We start from the raw sequence: 20577 nt of genomic DNA, 5'->3' as shown, positions 1-20577 counted from the left end.
TGACTGTTTGAATGAAAAAAAAAAATTTTTTTTCCTGGTTTAAATTTTTTAATGTAAGATTTTTTTTAGTCTCTTAGATTTTGGACCTCTGAGTATAATTATGTATTGATCTTACATCAAAAAGAGAAATCATTCCTCATCAACATTTTTGACTCTCTTCCCAACTGTGAAATTACATACTCAGACTGTGACCATTTGAGTTTATGCAAAATTTTATTTTGCATGTCAGACAGTGGAGACACTCTTTCAGACCTATTTTCATCTCTTCATTAATGTACAAACCTTAACTACAATATTAAACCGGGATGTTGACAGTGGCCTACCTCATTTACAGCTTACAAATACTGGTAGAAAAAATAAAGTGCGTGAATCTACAATGTAAAACAAGAGTAAAACAGTGTCAAAGTATAAAAGATTGCAATCTACTTTACATTTTCCATTCAAAACACACAAGCTGAAAACACTGGAATATAACACGAGTAAACATCAAACATGTCATGGTTAAAGTGGATTAAAAAGACTTTTCCAAGTGGAACGGATGTCTATAATAGCAACGTTAGTGCATGGGTGTTTGTGTGAGAGGAGGGTGTGTTTGAAGTCTGGATAACCCATAAATGAACATAACCTGCGATGTTCTTCTACATTTTTTTTCTTTTTACCCTAAAACCGATTGCAAATTTACAGACATTTTCAGCCGTTACCTACTGTATTAACCACTCCTCCATTATCTCACTCTTTACCAAAATGCTAAGCATACCGTTTATACTGTAATATTATAATTTTGTATTATTGTACAGTATTATTACCTCGTTTTTACCTGTTTAGATTCCATCTATATTCTGTACCAAACACAATAACCATCAATCTATGAAGAAAAACAGAATCTCAAGTTTTTGTGCTTTACATTCCCATAAAACTCTTCAGATTTACATACCAGGTATGTACAAAAACAAAGTTTCTTAAACTCTAACAAAGTATCTTAATGCTCATACACACTTGCTACATTTGATCTAAAAGCAAATATTATTTGTTCCATAATTAGTCCACATTTAATAGCTCCATACACATCATACCATTATTTAACACCAGGCACTCTACTAACATGAACACATTTGAATAACAGAATAGAAAACACCAAAAGACTACTTCCCAAAAAGGACTAAGAAATGAAATAAGATGGAAATTAAAAAAAGGGAATAAATAAAATTAACAGAAGATTTCTAAAATGTTAAGAAAGTAACCAAGTTTTATAACACTAACAAGCAACCTGGTCTGAACTGCCTGGTGTTCAATGCTGGTATAATGAGAATCTGCAGAGTATGGGCTATGTGTTTCATAGTCAAATCTTAAATTTAAAGTACCCCATTAAACACTTATGCATTGAACCTTTGCGCAAAAAATAGCAAAAGAATACAAACAGACATATAGAACAGTCTTCTCACCTTGAGTTAGGCATCATTACTCTGTCTTGGCAGTGATAATAGCACCAGTACCAGTCATAAAACACAAGGCTCATTGCCCATCTCTCTCCTGTTCATCCATCTGGTCCACCCTTCCTTGGATTGTTGTTTCTGATCTCTAATGTATCAGCACACTCTCATATTAACACAACAAACTGTGTCATATTTTAATGTTTAAAATGAAAGTGAAGGGCATGTGGGAGTAGATTTGAGGGCATTGTCTTAAACAACTACAATTTGGCAATACGCACACTGAGCATGTCCCATCTATTCTCTTGTGTTCAGGGCTCAGTATGCTTAGTCTTCAAGAAAGCTGCCCATTGAATGTACCAAGTGAACATTAAGAGTGTTACAGACTGTTATGCGTAAATTATGGAAATTAATCGGAAAGTCAGTATTTTACACCACAGAGTCTCTGATCTCAGAGCCCAGTCGTACCCGTGGCCGAGGGCTAATGTCACTAACTTCCACATGAGTCTCTTTAAAGCCATTCTGTGGCATTTGGGCAAGTGTCTGTGCTTCCTTGGAGTTGTTCTGCATGCTTGTCTCTGATGGAGCTATTATGTAACCACAGTTATCCTCCAATGTCTGGTAGCTTTTGTGGTCGGATGGGGAGGTTGGAAGAGCACCAGCATTGAGGGGTAAACTCTCCCCCGGCCTGACTGTGCTCTTTGGGGCTCCTCCAGTTTGCTCTCCTCCTCTCAGTACCTCCTTCATCCGGCCCCTGTGTCGATATGCTACCGACAGCCCAAACCAAAGCACACAAACTGCTAACAGCACACACACTACTGCCAGCTCTGTGCCATACGTCTTTATGCGCAGTTGAGCGGAGCGCGCCGATTCGCTGGACAAGACGTCTGACGATATGCTTTGGATTATAAGATGTGCATCCATCCGCCCCGTATTGGTTGTAGTCTCAGATAAAGGCTCTGCCTTCACACAGTAATTGGCCAAGAGTTGCCTGAAGCCATGTTCTTCTGACCAACACGAGAAGACATCATCGCTGCCTGCATGGCCGCTGACTACTAACCCACCGTCCGGGCTCGGGAACAGGAAGTGTCCTACATCTGGCTTGTATGACCACTTCCTTTGAGCATGGTTGGAGCGAAGATTGCAGGGCAGCAGGCGAAGAGTATTAGCTGGGACGATAATGAGCTCGCAATCAGATTCTTGGGAACTTGGGAATGAACGTGGCAACACTAGAAAGAGAGGAAGAGAGATGGGTGTTATGACATTCTCAGATGGATGATAGATGCTTGTATATGTTGGGATTTGTAGGTTTACCTGAGCTCTCAGTGTACACACTCAACATTTTGCTGTAACATTTGAAAGTGTCTGCCTTCTCAATATCCTGCTGCCATTGGCTGAAATATGCAAAGGAAGGTAGAAATTGGTATTGGTACTGAAAATTATTACGGCAACAGATGATCTGGAAAAGGGCAGAAGAGAAGACTTACTCTTGTGGTGGGATACGTGTGACGTCAGTACAGTGTGTGCCTGTCCAGGCACAGTATGGGTCTCTGGCCAAAACACACTCGCCACAGTTGTTATGGAAACTACAGTTTGCTACTGGCAGCTGCACAATACCAGAGTGTGACGACACAAATAACAAACCCTGTTTGTTGAGAGAGAGCGTTCAAAGTAAAAGAGTAAAATGAATGATTTGTGGAGCACAAAGGCAAGTAAAATGTGTAAATGTTTGTTCAAATACACTACCATTCAAAAGTTTGGGGTCAATACAATATTTTTCAAAAAAGGATGCATTAAAATGATCAAAACTGACATTTACAATGTCACAAAAAATTATATTTCAAATGCTGTTATTTTCAACTTTCTTTTAAAAAAATGAAGCAGCATAACTGTTCAAAAGTTACTTTTTATGCACCCTTTCATAAGTTATAAACAGCAACACTTTCTATTAATTCATGTTCTTGAAATTGAAATGTTAAAAATGTGTCAGTATATGTAGATATTAACCAAAACTAATAAATGCTGTAAAAGTATTGTTCATTGTTAGTTCATGACATTTAATGCATTAGCTAATAGTAACAAATTGAAAAGTGTTAGTGCATAAAGTGTTGTAAATTGTAAAGTGTTACCGCATAAACACACACACACACACACATGTTGGTTTTTGTGGTTTATGGGGACTCTCCATAGGCGTAATGGTTTTTATACTGAACAAACTGTGTGTGCTATTGCCCTACACCAACCCTACACCTAAACTTAGCCCTCACAGGAGACTTTGTGCATTTTTAGATTTTCAAAAAAACACCATTTAGTATGTTTTTTAAGCCTTTTGAATTACAGGGACATAGGCAGTGTCCTCATAAACAACCTTCATATTGTAATACCTCTGTCATACCCATGTCATTATACAAATTTGTGTCTTCATAAACCACATAAACACGCACACACACACACACACACACACACACACCTTAGTTGAATCCAGCTCTATGTTTTGTACAGGTTGTTGCTCTGGGAACAGTTGGATCTCCTCAATGATGTGCATCATGCCGGCTACATTCACAGCCTTTTGCAAACGTCCATAATCTGACAAATCACAGAGCATAACATCAACAGCCATTTACAAGAGGAATGAAATTACAGAAACCCAAACACTCAAAAAAAAGCCCACATACCTGTGCCAATGAACATCACATCGTAAGCTTCATGGAGGCCTTGCATGTGGTGCACAGCAATTTGTGTGTAGTGCACAGAGTGTGTGAAGAGCACAGGCTGACTTTTGACAGGACTGTCCATCAGGAAGTGGTCTTTCACAAAGTTTAGTACCTTATCTGGCATATCAAGGGATGAGTCTATTCCCAGCTGCCTTGAAGCATTAGTAATACACTGTAGAAAGGACAAAAAAAAAAATCTTCACAAAAAGCTCCACAGAAACTCAAAGATCCTCCACTTACATAGAACTGGTAAAGTGTATATGTAGGAGTGTGTGTCATCTTACCATTCCAGGTCGTGGTTCAGGTACCGAGTGAGTGTGTGTGTACCACTGCTGTGTCTCTCGGTTCACTTCTTTGTAACGGCCATTAAACGCTTTTTCTACCTTATCCATGCTGAACACACACACTGCTGAACTGCCTGCTAGACCTTTACTCCTACAAAACAAATAGCAACAAATTTGCAATGTTACATTCAGGTTCTAGTATGACTGATTAATGAAAAACATCCTCTCCCTTCAAGCTTATCTTCCTTTGTCGCTCTACATTTTTTGCTCACCACTGAGAAGTGAAGACTGCATAGAGGAGTGTGTTTTTCTTGCGTTGGGCTGGAAGCACATATACATCCTGTATGATGTTGAAAGGAAAGCCATCGTCCGGTAGCAAACACAAGAGTTGAGCTTTCAGAAATGTGGTCCATTTCTTCTGCAGGACTCTCTCCCCACCTTGATCCTCCTGAGGTCATACACACACAAACAAATGATTAACACTTTCAAGCCACCATATATAGTCTCAATAATTCACAATACTCAGAAAGACCACTAGGGTGCATCATAACTCCAGCCCTGGTTTCAGAGCATCTGGACCACAAAAAAAAGAAGCATTGTTGCAGTATCATAGTACAGCATCAGATAATCATAACATGGTACTGAATGATTATTATATTCATATTCCATAGTATTTATATAATTCTCCAGTCCAGGACATCTCAAAGAATAACATTATAATACCATAGTACATGTCTAAAACAAAACATGATATTATCATGGTACTCCCACAAGTTTTAGGGAGCATCAGTGGAAGGGAAAGTAACACAAATTATGAGCATTAATAGGGCAGAATTCAGTCTCCTATGATTCACCTTGTTCATCAGCTTTTTAAGTTAACATCCAACTTACTAGGGTGACCAGAAGGCTTTACAAGCGTCCAGAGTTATGAAAATTAACTAAAAAAAAAACTTTTAAATTCATCCTATTTCATCTGTTACACTCAGTGACTTGAAATTAAAGGACAAGTTAGAAGATTTTCAACCAGCTTTGAATTGTTACAATGTCTGTATTATATATGTAAATAATCAGTGTGTAACTCTTTCTCCATGCTACCTGCAAAGATGTTTATTTGTCATCCTAAAGTCTGTCTTAAAGCAAATTAAGCTAAATTAAATATGAGTTTTCTAAAAAAAGAGCTTTTTAATTATTGGTTAACATTGTCCAATAGGTGACAAAAGAGCTATTTCAGAGCCAGAGCAAGTCTTTACATTTTAATAAAAGACTATTAAGACTTTATAATGTAATGTGCACTAATGGATTTTGAATAATAACACCAAAAAACATTTAGATTTTTATGTTGACCTTTAGAACTAAAGTAGAATGAGTTGAGGAATCTTTAGAAGATAAGAATATTCTATGTGCATAGTGATATTGGAAATATTGGCATTTGTGTATGTGTGTGTCTGTACGTGTGCTTTCTCAGGTTTATGCTGACTTTATCAACAGTGTGTGAACTGCTTAAACAATCCATCTTACCTTACACACACGTGCAATCCTGGACACTATGGTGTTATCAAAGAAGTCAAACTCTTTCCCCATTTCGCTGAAGAAAAAGTAAATCTGATCATCACTTCTCTCGCTGTCTGAACCTGTAATATGAGCAGAACCTACAAACGCTGGGTCTAACGGACCGCAACAAACACACACACACACACACACACACACACACACACACACACACACACACACACACACAGAAATAAAAACACTTTCAAAAAAACATATTCCAGAAAATAAAATTGTATAACTGTTTATTTAACCTCAGTATCAGTCAGCAATAATTTGTTTTCAACATGCGTGAGAAAGCAGGGTTCTGTAATCACCGATGGCATTTATTTTTAGATATTTATCTCCTAAGAAATCCGTTGTGAGGAAGTGTGTGTGTTTGTATATATTTACCCTGGAGCCAGTTGAGAGAGTTCTCCGTTTTGAGAGGGGTGCCAGACCCTAGACTCCTATATATGGTGGGTTCATTTCCCTGGAAGTTACTGACAGTAGCAGTGTACAGTTCCCCATCTGTAACACAACAAAACATACAAGTGCTTATTAACACTAAATCAACATTTTCATCAAACTTAATGATGTTTATATATGAAGTTCAAACAAAATGATTGCATTGTTTTTGCATGAGCATACTCACCCGCTGTAATAGCTGTAGATCTGTATTCTGGATTAAATGGACAGCGTCCACGTCCGTCCTCCATAACGTGTTCCCCCTTTTCATCTCTTTCCAGAGAGAAACTTGAAATGTTCTACAAAATTTACAGAAAAACATGGAGTCATTGTAAATATACAATGACTTAAATACATCTAATCAATTTATTATTAAGTAGATTGTCATATTTTACCTAGACAATCTACTTACTGACAATCTTTTTATCTATTCTTATTCAGAAGAAAATAACAATAACAAAACTGCTTATTAAAATTTTATGAAAAATGCAAAATAAAAGTCATGTCTTTCTAACCAACAAATGAAAAAAAAAAAATAATAATATATATATATATTATATATTATATCAAAGAAAGTGTCTACAGACCTTCATGACAGTACCCATCCAAGTGCACACACACAGCAGTGAGTAGTGAACAAATGCACACACACACACCGTGAACACACACCCGGAGCAGTGGGCAGCCATGCTGCAGCGCCCGGGGAGCAATTGGGGGTTCGGTGCCTCAAGGGCACCTCAGTCGTGGTATTGAGGGTGGAGAGAGCGCTGGACATTCCCTCCCCTCACCTACAATTCCTGCCGGCCGGGGGCTCGAACTCGCAACCTTTCGATTACGAGTCCAACTCTCTAACCATTAGGCCACGAATTCCCAATGTCATTTTGTTATGTTACTTGATAGTAACATAACAAAATGACAAATGTTTCTTAAAACTATATGAAGGATCATTATGAAGGATACAGTTAAATATCATTGAACATCATAAAGAGGAAAAAAAAAAGTCTCACAATGTAAGCACAGATGGGACTGAAGGCATGCGTTCCACACACATACAGGTGTGTGCTGTTCAGACGCAGTAAAATCTTGATGTAGTTAAAACAATCAGTCTGAAACACATAATAGACAGATTATTTTTTAGTTTGTTGTTAATATATTGTTTCACATTTATATTAACAATCCCCACGTGCCTGTGGGTCCTTTCCCTTGAAGATACACTCTTTCCTCTTCCTTTCAGGAGTGCTCCATGTGAGCTGCAAAAGATACAAAACAATGCTGAGTAACATCCAAATGCACTCCTACGCTACTACAAACATTCTCGCATACACTTACAGTTTTCTGCAGATACGTCATGCTGATGTTGTCCAGGCTGAGAGAGAATATGTTCTCCCTGGCTCCCACGTAGATCTTGTTTTCATCTGGGCTCAGCAGAAGGGTTGAGTAGTTATACACACCATCCACAGAGAACTCTCTCACTGATCGTCCTTCTGCATCTGAACACACACACACACACAGGCAAAAATATTACTTTAAATACACAACTTAATAAAAAGAACAAAAAGGCTTGTTATCTGACAAAGCGTTAGATTTCACACATATATACTCAACTTACAGGCCAAATTCTTACAGTATATTCAAAATTCATCCTGCATTCCTCACATGTAATGCACCTTCAAAACTACAAAAACCTAGCACACAAACCAACCCTTTAAAATTACGTCAGTTTGCATGACCCGAAGGTTTTCCTGGCAGGGCACAGAGATCACTAACATCAGTGTTTACTTGTAAAAGGTTTTATATAAGTACAGCCATTACATTTGCATTTTCAACCTCAAATGATTAATGAGTATGGCTGTTACTCTGATACAGAACATCAGCCAGGGTTTGCAAATGGTTCTAATAGCTCTTGTAAATGTTTACAATCAAGGATTAAACTCTCCTGTGTGTTTGGCTAAGATGAGTGAACGCAACATTTGGAACAGTCTCGTAATGGGTCTTTCGGGAATAAGAAACATCATGGCAGTTCAAGTAGCCTTAAAATTGAGCTATTTCAGATGAGTGGGAGTCTGAGGGAATCTGGGCATCTGGGAATCAGAATACAGTGCAGAATACAGAATACCATGATAATATATTTCCACAAAAAATATTAAGCAACAAAACTGTTTTCAACACTGATAATAAAATTAAACATTTTCAACCAAATCAGCACATTAGAATGATTTCTGAAGGATCATGTGACACTGAGGACTGAAGTAAGCGTTACCATCACATTAATAAATTAAATTTTAAATATATAACAAAAACGGAAAAAGATATATAATGAATATGTAAATATATATGTAACAATATATGTATTTTTTTACTGTATTTCTGATAAAATAAATGCAGCCTTGGTGAACACATCATGAAATAACCACCTGATACATCACTATATCATACTACCATAGTGTGAAGTAACCTAACCCCCAATAGCTCTAGGTGGGACTATTATATTAGTAAATAAATTGTGAATAGCTTTAGATAAGAAAGCAGCTGTCAAATAATGAATGATTGGTTCATCCACTCACTGTATGTGAAACTGATGCGTGCTGTGACATCATCTTCACTCGCCACAGTCGTTTGTAAGACTCCAGCCAAAAAAATCCATATGGTCCAAAACAAGAGCCAGACAGAGTTTGTGGTTTCCATGGATACTTTCCATTGGTCTTTCCATTTGGTTGCCATGGTTTCTGCTTTGCAGTTGAAGATGGTTATATTCCAGGTATCTTTGGTATTCAAATGTTATGTTTACACCCCGTCGTTGATTCTTACTGGGATTCTTAAGGTCACTGAGACCTTGCCATATTTCAATTATGTCCTCAAAGAGATATCAGATCCTTGTGGGCAAACACCACACACATTCCTCCTTTTAGGGACTATCTGGGTAGCAAACTCCAATTAGATGGCCTGGAATCTGCAGAGGGAGAAAAATAAGCATATTAAGTCACATGATCAGACAGAAACTAACACACTGAATGATGCAGCTACCCTGTGAAGGAATAAGATAATTTAATTTCACAAAAACCTTGAGTTACAGACACTCACAGCTGATACAAAAGACACCTGAAATCTGAATAAAAGACTGTCATTAAAAACAGAAAAATAAATGGGTGGATCAAAAGAGACTGATCTCTACATCCACAACACATGCTTCAGGGTTTTTCTGGGAAAGTGGCTGAATCTCATGTCCTCCTCTGCATGACATTATCCAAACAGAATTTGGAAATGCAACAACTCCTCCCTTTTGGCTTGATCAGCTTTTAAGGGTGGCATGTCCTGAAAACAGGAAGGCTGTGTAGTTTCTGTAGCCTCAGAGACACAACACACAAATAAAATTACAAAATGCCATACTGATTACGCTCATGTTCTCAATTTCTATTTATTTGTAATATTTGTATTATTAATTTATTTTGCTTTCCTTTTGGAGAAAATTAGATCAGCATTCAAATCCAATTCCAAATAGACTGACATAAAATAAACCGTTAGATAGACCGAGGACCCAGAAAGGAGGTTAAGTGAAAACTCTGAGTATGTTAACCCTGAAATGAGGGAAACTCTGGGTTTTCCGTTTCAAAATGGGAGGTGTGTCAAAACCCGGAAAGCAGGGTAAGTCAAGCCCGTTTCTGGAACTTATACTCAGTTACCGTGGTAACTTACTCTGTGAACCTAACCTGGTCATGAGCAGGTTTTCTTCGCTAAACCCAGAGTTTCTTGCGGTCTCCATCCCCGTTTTTAAGCGTAAGCTATATTTAAATACCTTATTCGTTCATTCATGCTGCAAAAATGCTTCTCTTACAGAGTAAGAAAAATGCACTTTAAAACATCGGAGATGCAGAGCACATTATAAGTCCGCTGTATACAGATTTCAAGAAAAGTGTGCATCCCTCTCACACTCATTCTGAGAATTTTTTCCTGGGCACAAATCCAAATCCAAATCAAAGAGGAGTTTCACAGGACTGTAAGTCAGTGGTGTAAAATTTGGTTTAAATGAGGCTAATTTGATAGGCTAAATGACGTTCACTTGATGACATTGTTCTGTGACCTCTGGAAGTAATCCAATAATCAGAATTTCCAGTGTGGTTGGATGCATTGATGACAAGCATATCTCCACCATCGCACCTTCTGAAAGTGAAACTAATTACTGTATGGAATGGAAGGAGATGGAGGGGTAGTAGCTACGAGATGCCGTAACCACAGCAGTTAAATCAACACAAATTAGTCACAATTTTTTTTGGTCATCTTTATGTACAAATACAAATACAAAAGCAAAAGTTATTCTTTTTACTTTTGGATTTTAGAATTCTTCCAATACTTGACCATCTCCTCTTCATCTGTCAGTGGTGCTGGTGCAGGTTCTCCCCCCTTTTTGGGAGCCTCTGCCTCCTTGCTGTCGACAAATCAGTAGTTAATTTTATTACTCTAATTAAAAATTGTAACAGGTTGGATTAGAGATTATTTAATTATGTGAAAAGAGTGTGCGACTATGTGGAAAAAGCTGCAGTTCATTGAAATAGACATTGAATGTCAAATGTTTGTAAAGTAATTTAGCCTACACTCATGAACCTTTCATGTTTAAAGCTTTACATTAATTGAATTGTGTTTTTATACTTCATTTTTAGCTGCTGCCCCTTCTTGTTTCTTTTTCCTGTTTTTTTTTTTCCTTTTTTTGGCATGGGATACAATTAAAATTAATATTAGTTCAATAATTTACAGTTTTCACCTCTGATATTATAACAGTTAATAAGTTATTGACAGTTATTAAGAATCAAAGTTACGCATTTACTCGGAAGTACGTGAACGTGTTTTTGGCGGGAGCTGTTGCCACGGTGAATCGTAATTTCGGAGCTCCACTGATCATGACTTTTCATAGTCGTGGTGCACACGCTAAACTCAGAGTCAACCTATTCAGAGTTGAATAAACTAACACAATTCAGCCATTCTGAAACTAAAAACTCTGAGTTTCCCATCTCATGGTAAGTCAACTCAGAGTTCAAGTTTAAAACCTCTTTATTGAAACGGGCAAACCATAAAATAACAATTTAACAATTTAGATCGTTAAATAGTTAAAGTTAAGCCATGACAAGAAAATATACAAATATAGATGTAATCATCTACAATATAGACAAAATGACGGATAGATGTTTCAACTACAAGTACAAGTTGTACACAAACACACATGCAGCCTGCAAACAGAATTGTCCTGTGCTCCTGTTAAGACTCAAGAGTCAGAACTGGAAGTCAGGCACTTCTAAATGATTAAAGACTGAGGTAAAAATAAAACATGCTGCTCACACTTACATGAACTACAGCTACAGCCACCCAATCACATGCACCATTACGTACACTTAAACAAAAATATGGCTCTATAAAAATTCCCCTACATAATATATACTTTTTGCCGATTAATAACCCCCATTTATGTTGAAATTACCTGACATAGTGCATAATATCAAAAGATGATGACATGAAAGTGTGGTTAATAATATGACCTCTCAACTTGAGGATTTTGTACACAAGATTACAATTAATTCAAAATGTGATGTAATTCTTTTTAACAGAATTAAACATTATGCAGTGTGAACAAATCTAAACATATGGCTAAATCTTTCTCAGCAGACCCTTAATCAAGCACCATAAGTGAACGTCTTCTCATTGTCACCACAAATGTGATGCATTGCTTCGTAAACTACTAGACCAGGGGTGTATTCCAGAAAGCAGGTTATGTGACATACCCAGGTAAGTTTGAGGATAAGCGAGCGGATAACCTCAGCTTTCAGTTCCAAAATCGGAGGTTACTTTCGGGGTATGTAAGTAACCAAAGTAACTTGCTTGATGAAGATAACCTGCTCCGGAGCAGGTTATGTTCCAGGGTTAGTTCACTTCAACGCTATCAGAGCACGCGTGACATATACTGACCAGCCTTCAGTGGGCCTGACAGATAGCGCACAACATTATATAATATTAGATTATATAATATAGCTGTCACAAATCCTGGCCATGCTCTTCCGTTAACTCGCCACCAGATGTCATTCACTCACCACATGGACTCTTACACCACACAGCACACTGGACTACAGTTCCCACAATCCATTGCACTGACGATACACACAGCTGTTGTCACTGATTACACAGCTGATCTCACTAATCACACACACTATTTAAGTCATGGACTTCCTCAGCATCGGGGCCGAGTAATCTGTTACGGGGCTGACGAGACGTGAGATGTGCGGATCCATATGCAAAGCTTTATTATAAAACATGGTCAGAAAACAGGCAGGGTCAGACAGTGGCAAACAGGTATGGCAAGAGCAAGACGCAGCAATCCGTGGAGCAAGCGTGGGTCGACGATCGGCAAACAGTATCCAAAGGGGCAAGGCAGAGAGATAATCCAGAGACGAGAGCAATAATCCAAACGGGGAGCGAACAGAGTCCAAACGGCAGAGGCGAAGGGTAAATCCAGGAAACACGGGCAGGGTCAGACACGGCAAGAAAAACAAGGCAAGACTAAGACTATGACTAAGGCTCCATAAAGTAGCTATCCCTGGGAGAGTGATAAGTGCTATACATTACTCTGCCCCGATGCTGAGGAAGTCCATGACTTAAATAGTGTGTGTGATTAGTGAGATCAGCTGTGTAATCAGTGACAACAGCTGTGTGTATCGTCAGTGCAATGGATTGTGGGAACTGTAGTCCAGTGTGCTGTGTGGTGTAAGAGTCCATGTGGTGAGTGAGTGACATCTGGTGGCGAGTTACGGAAGAGCATGGCCAGGATTCGTGACAATAGCCTTATATATATATATATATATATATATATAAGCGCTAATAAATAAGGTAATATATTATTCTAATATGGTTATTTTATTGGCATATATAACAGTTATTTGTATAAATTATAAAACATTTAATTTATTATATTATATATACTTATTACATTTTATATTATCATCTGGCATTTTCTATAATGTATTTCTATAATAAAAATACATATCTGATATGACTTAATATATTTAAATATAATAATAATAATAATATATAAATTAGCATCAAACAAAAAATATAAGTCATATTTTCAAGGATTAAAGATTAAACGGGGAAAAAAATTATTACACAACCATCAATTAGGTGGCGATATGCACTAAGCATGTAAACGACCATTGAACAAAAGAAGGAGAAACAGCATGGTGCTTTTTCTTAGCGTCCATTTCCATAGTGACTCGTCGATTCGTCGCTCTGTTGAGAATGTCTTGAGTCTTAACCAGGAACATACTGTGTTGAATGAACTTACTCCCGGACGCGTTTTTGGAACCACATACCTCGAGTAAGCAAGGTTTGGGGTTAATCAACCCAATGTCACGGAACGGCGAAGAAGCACCGCGAAAAAGACGGGAGTCAGGGTCCAGATGCAGGTAAGGTGCTTTTAATAATAAACAAAAAGGCCAACACGGCACAAAAAAGCAAAACAGAAAAGGACTGGGATACAAACGGCAACAAAGTGCATGTATCCCAGACCAGAGCCAAAGACTAGAAATATTACAATGACAAATAACAATTAACGAACCCAGACAGAGTGGTGGGAGAGGGGAGACCATATAGTCTGTGGCAAATGGAGAACAGCTGGGAGTGTGAAGTGTACAGGTGTGTGTGGTTAAGCAGGTGTATGCGATGTGGCAGGTGTATGTGATTACGGAGATGAGTCCGGGAGGAAGGGAGATGGTGACCTCTGGTGGAAACGGGAAGAACTGCCGAGCCCGGACTCATGACACCCAAAGTTCAGGGTTTAGTTGAAGGTAAGTTAACTATGCTTTCTGGAATACACCCCAGGGGTGTCAAACTCAGTTCCTGGAGGGCCACAGCCCTGCACAGTTTAGATGCAACCCTAATTAAACACACCTGATCCAGCTAATCAAGTCATTAAGGCTTATTTGAAAACTACATGGTATGTGAGTTGGAGCAGGGTTGGAACTAAACTCTGCAGGGCTGCGGCCCTCCAGGAACTGAGTTTGACACCCCTGTACTAGACCATCTAGAGAAGCTGTAGATACAAAGGTCAAACTTGTTATCTTTCACTTCAAAAAGATCTCTGATATATATGCAATAAAAGTTACAAGCTGTCTAGCATCTTTCCCCTAACACTTTTATTATACTAACTGGAAGAGGGCAGTACAACATTGGTCTGATTTATTTTACTACTTCCATTTGCATGGTAAGTCCCTAGGGCAAAATGTCCAATAAAGGCATCTATACCAATAACTTCTACTGAAACTCCTGAAGGTCATCTACAAGTACAAACAACAGAAACTGCACATTGGCACAAGCAGCAACAGCTTGGTGCTCATGTTCTCAGACTGTTACAAAGCAAAGGATCTTTTCCTGTCCTGAGGTGTGACATGGCGAGAACAGTCTTCCTCTGACAAAGTAATAAGCCAAATGGAGAGAGGTTATCATTTGTTGACTCCCAACTGACTCAAAACAGAAGAACTCGCACTATCTTTACTAAATAATATAAGCATCAAACGGTTCTTTGATAGGACATACAAGGTATTCATTGTCTAGTCCTCATAGTCTTTGATCCAAAAGGCTGATGCAGTTCTGAACAGACCAGAGTTTAAGTAAACAATAAAGGACTGCTTTCATGTGCTCTCTTCACTCACTCAACCACTGAGACCAACTACAGTCACCTGTATTTCTTCAGTCTTTGATTGGAAATATTAGAAAGCTTTCCTCAGTTTTGACTACTTTGTTATAAATCAGTAACTAAAATGATCTTTTGTAGAATTTTTTTATCACTATTTTCAATAAAATTGTAATCTCAAGTGTTAATCATTATCAAAGCCTCCCTCATACTACACTCTAAAGTCACATGGTCTGAAGCAAAAACAAAAAGTCCAGCCGACACAATTAAAGAGGATATTATCGGTTTTCAGATTCCACTTACAATTAAAATGATTAATATCAATCAGTAATGTTAATGAATGCACTACTCCTGATTAAAGTATCTTTGAGTCTGAAAAAAGGAAACACATTTTACAGAATGAGTTCTGCAAAAGTGGCATAAATACATTTCATGATCAAATGCTCTTCAAATATCAGTAGCCAATCAAATATAATATATATTTTTTCATTCTGTATTAATTTGCTTGACATATGTTAGATAAAAGTGACACAGACCTAATTTGACAAAACATTATTTATTATCAATAGAATTGCTTTACTTTACATATAGTGGTCACATTTGCTGTAAACTGCCACTGCCCTCGTTTTACTGATGATCTGCCTCACTTGACTTGAATCTGAAGTTCAAATTAAAAGCAACGCCTATGCCAAAGATCTAAAGCGAACGCAATACAATTATGATACGTTTCATTTACAGTTAAGAGGATGGTAGCACCACACAAAAAACTACTTGAGTGCGCCCTACTTCCAACGTTTATTCTCCCTCACACATACTAGATGTCGATTTTTACTTTGCGGTGAATGTGTGAGAGCACATACGCACAATCCAGCACCACCTTGTTTATTTGAGCCCATTTCCACCCACTTACCCACCCCCAACTCACTCACACGATATATACAGTCTGGATCCTAGTATACTTTTAGCACCAAAGCACTTATGATAAACGAAAATGAATCATTGAATTACATTAAAAAGTGATGTTTTGCAACAGGTGACTTTACGCACACACCATTCAACAGATAAACGTGGTCAGTTCTACATCTTCTACGAACAATACTGAATGCTCGATTGCACCTCACTGCCCCTTTAACTTATTGTTTAAATACGAAACTTACCACTAAAGCGCTTAAAGCCATTACACCGCTGTCCGAAGAGACTGCCAGCTGATGCGAGTCGTAAATGAGCTTATAGATTTGTATTCCAGCATGCTTCCTCTCAGTCCCGGTTAACTGTATAAAATTCAGCCGCTGATTTCTTCGCTCATGGATCTACCGCTGAGACTGAGCCACTCGACCCTCCTCCAACCATTCACTGGAGCCACACCTCTAACACACTCACACATCAAACTAGAGGTACTCTAGTACTCTAAAACACTAGGTTTTATTCATAGTCACAATTGTAACCAATGTGGAAACTACAGTCAGAATTGCTCAGTTGGTAAATAATACCAATTTTGGGGGACAAGAAATGATAATCCAAGAAGAATAAATACATATTTCCTTGTACTGTAATTTAAATGTAACATACTGTAATTAATCAGTTAATTACACAAAAATGTTTTTTGGTTCACAGGTAATTAAATGTTGATGGCATATAGGTGCTATAAGTCAAAAAGTGCACAATTGGTCACTATTGTTATCTTGAAAACAAGTGTTTTTTAAGTACCTTAAATGTAAGAAGGCTATACCAACATATGTAAATCCTTGTTTGTTTGCTGTTGTTGCTTTTATCTAAAAAGGGTTTAATAGTTTAAAAATAGTGCAGCCAACCAGACGATATTTGAGGTTTCTGGTTTTCTGGGACTCCCAAAGTTAGATAGTCATTCAAATTGAGGAGAATAATTCACAGTGTAGCACTCAAAGGAAATTACAGGGGATTAGAGGTAGATCAGCAGCAAGGGCCAGAGCTGAGCTCAGGCATCCATGAAATCTCTAGTAAAATTACAGCAGACTGGCATCAAATGCAGTTTCATACTAATGAGCAGTTGTGCTCTTACTTAAGAGTTGGTTATCAAAAGGATATTTTCCAACCTTGGGTGGTACAGTCTTTTCCATCGTCTTTTGACTGGTAATGACATTCTTTTGATTCATTCACTCTGTTATTGTGTCCTGATTGAGATTCAAAGTTAGAATGCTGCTTTGTTCATCTGGTATTCATTCACCAACTGCACCCTGTTTGTGCAGAAATAACAGAATCCATGTCGTGAAGAACTTATGCAAATACAAAAAAGTGTTTCATCTATAATGAGGAAGAACCAGACAGAAAGGTTCTTATGCTTCTGTGTCATGCTGTACTGTCTTCTTATTTGTACAGGCGTAAGCTCAGCGTATGTCCTTACCATCTCCTAGCTTGTCTCCTAGGAAACCAGTAACTGTTCGGTCTACTCCACAATTGAACAAATGAGAAATGAGAAACCTGAGTCATGTGCATAATGCGCTTTCACTCAGTGGACCACACCAACTTCATCTACAGTTTTAGGTTTTCTACCTAAAGATAAACCGCTGGTCTTACTCAACATTTTTCATTTTTTCATCCTGAATATTATATTTTATCATGGTAAGTCATCTGTCACAGCTGTGTGCACCTAAATTCATAAATATAATGCGGTTTCGAAATGACTCTACTGCAGTAGGGAGTACTGTGTAATTTCACATAAATCTCTGAAACATATGTTTCTTTGGAAGACATACAAATGCACAGCTACTGTAGATAGATGACTTATGATGGTCCATCAAATGTGATTTGGTGTATGAAACATTGATAGACTGAGAGACCAAATGCATTCAGCAGAAAGAGCAGAAAACCAAAATAGTCTAGACATGCAACGTAAGCACTCTTTTGGGGTACCAGAGATGCTAAAGAGAAAGACAGTGTCTCTCTCGAGATATTTCTGGTACCCCTAATGGACTGGCTGACGATGCTGAACCCAAATCCTCCTTTTTTATTATTTTTTTCCCCCTCTCTCTTGCATACACACTGAGTCACATGTCAGCTGTCATATCCTCCTCTTCAAATTCAAATGAAATCAAAACATCCAAGAGTCAACAAACGGTTAATGCTTCTAGGAATTGAGCCAGTTCAGAGTGTTGCCGCTGGGCAGTTCTGCCCCTCAGTGCATGGCGTGAACAGTCTGATAAGTTGTGGCAAGGGAGAGGGATATCTTGTGTAAACACAGGGTTTGCATTCCCAGGCTTGGAGACTTGACTGGTGATTAAGAACTGACATAAGTCAGAGTGACCATCAGTCCATATAACTAAATAAACGGTGCCTCCAACCAGCTTACAGGACCAGCCACAATCTGTCTAGAGTTTACCACAAGGCTTACAGGAATCATTCAGAAAAGTGCTATTTGCATTGTTTTTGTGAAAAAAATTTATTTGTTTGGACAAATATAGTTGAAATAGTTTCTAGTCGATATCTTTTTCTGTATTTCACTGAAAAAAAGAAGAAGAAAATCTTACAGGTTTGCATGGAAGCCTGTTTCTGACTTGATATCTTGATATCTCAGAAAAAAAGTCAGAAATGCAAGATCTCTGCAAAAACATGAGGGGGGGGGGGTAATTTTGACTTTTTATATCAGAATTCTGACTTTGTGTTTGCAATTGCAAGTTCTATCTTACATTTCTGAGTATTCATCTTAGAATTGCGGGTTGTGAGAAAAGTTGCAACTAACTTTGTTTTTATCCTATGGCAGAAACAAGCTTCATTAGATTTGGAACAATATTAGGGTGAAATTAGGGTCAGTAAATAATGACAGAATTTTCATTTCTGGATTAACTGTCCCTTTAAATGTTTACAATAGAATGAAATGGATATATCAGGAATGGACATGTGACTTGTATGCAGTGAGTAGTAAATATTTTATACTCATGTCAATGCATTGAGAAAGGAAGTAGAATATACTAACAGTTTCATAGCAGTTGGTCTTAAGCAAAGTTTTTATCAAAATAAAACTTGACAGTAATGTCCTTCATTGAGTCTATGTGGGTCAGATGCATTCTTGAAACAATAAAACAAGGAAAACAGATGATGACCTGACTGTTCTTAGGCAGCCAACTCTCAGAAATAATGAGCTGTCATAACACAGTTGTGTTAGTTTGTGACCTGTACACAAAAAATAAATTGGTATGTCAGAGAAACAAGAATGCTGTAATGTCGTCATTACTAGGAATGCAACTCTAAATCCAAGTATCTGCTTATTTTCTGTTAAGAGGATACTTTTTGGGTCGTTCAGGCTTATTTGCAAGACATATTTGAATTAGAATTGAATGAGAATGGAAAGTGCTTTAGGGACCGTTACCTCATCTCTCAAAGCAACAAAACAGGAATCAAGTGAGTGAAACCATGAAAGAAAATGGGAAAGGGGGTGGGAGACTGTGAGGAGAGGAGAACGACAGAAACTAAGAGCAGGATGTTTAAAGTCAATGCCCTGAACTTTCTTTAGTGGCTCAACAAACTGACTCCAATTTCTCTGTCAGTAACAGGTTAGTTTTAAACAAGTCTAAACTGTATAACTGCACATCTTGACAGAATAAAAAAAATCTCTCCGGATCTCCGAAATGAAAGTAGCACTGACCCTAATAAAAGACCAGTCAGGACATGAAGTGTCGTTTTAGACCTCACTTCTCATCATTAGTTCCACTCAGTATGCCCAAGCCTGATACTAATGAGGGTCTTGTCCTAAAACACTAGGCCAACTCTGCATGATGGGAACTGGGCTAATACAGACCTGTCAACCTAGCGCTGAATGCCACTCCATTCACTTTATACGCAGGGGGTGGAGTGTCGCCAAATGTGGGAGAGTACATGTACTCCATGTGCTGTGTGTGTGCATGTTCTTTTTATGATTCACTCAGCACTGAATTGCAGCCAGAAACTCTCAAGCTAATCTCTCCCACTGGATCTATACACACCCCGCTGTGGGTGTGGATACACACCCATAGAAGGAGAAAGGCTTCTTTCACACATTCAGATGTCAAGAGCTGAAATAATGTTCTGGCTTATTGCACAGTAACCACCTGTTGACGTATGTGTTTGTGCACATGTATATAGATACATATAAGCGAGTTGTATATTATAATTCCTGCATTCAAGAGACATCTTGAATCATGACGATTACTCCTTCCAGGTGCATCCCGATGGGATGGGAACGCTTCAAGTCTAATAAAATTTACACAAGGTCAAGCACACACAAACACACACACACACACAAACACACACACATGTTGGTTTTTGTGGTTTATGGGGACTCTCCATAGGCGTAATGGTTTTTATACTGAACAAACTGTGTGTGCTATTGCCCTACACCTAAACTTAGCCCTCACAGGAGACTTTGTGCATTTTTAGATTTTCAAAAAAACACCATTTAGTATGTTTTTTAAGCCTTTTGAATTACGGGGACATAGTCAGTGTCCTCATAAACCACCTTCATATTATAATATCTC

The 20577-nt window shown here is 38.1% G+C and overlaps 1 protein-coding gene across 1 annotated transcript; it reads right to left on the bottom strand.

Annotated features, from left to right (window-relative positions):
- Positions 1 to 196: 196 nt before the first annotated feature.
- LOC306856200 (semaphorin-4B-like) lies at positions 197 to 16446 on the bottom strand. The gene is made up of 15 exons (XM_079395299.1): positions 16249 to 16446; positions 8988 to 9373; positions 7753 to 7913; positions 7611 to 7673; positions 7431 to 7529; positions 6611 to 6722; positions 6370 to 6486; positions 5947 to 6092; positions 4701 to 4876; positions 4429 to 4579; positions 4106 to 4316; positions 3901 to 4016; positions 2918 to 3075; positions 2745 to 2824; positions 197 to 2659 (listed from the first exon to the last, which is right to left on the bottom strand). The coding sequence occupies exons 2-15, from the start codon at positions 9142 to 9144 to the stop codon at positions 1860 to 1862; spliced, it is 2547 nt and encodes an 848-aa protein (XP_079251425.1). The 5' UTR covers positions 9145 to 9373; positions 16249 to 16446; the 3' UTR covers positions 197 to 1859.
- Between the last annotated feature and the right edge of the window lie 4131 nt (positions 16447 to 20577).

Source organism: Barbus barbus (genome assembly GCF_936440315.1).
Source record: "Barbus barbus genome assembly, chromosome: 1".
Classification (NCBI taxonomy): Eukaryota; Metazoa; Chordata; class Actinopteri; order Cypriniformes; family Cyprinidae; genus Barbus; species Barbus barbus.
This window is presented reverse-complemented; position numbering and strand designations above follow the sequence as displayed.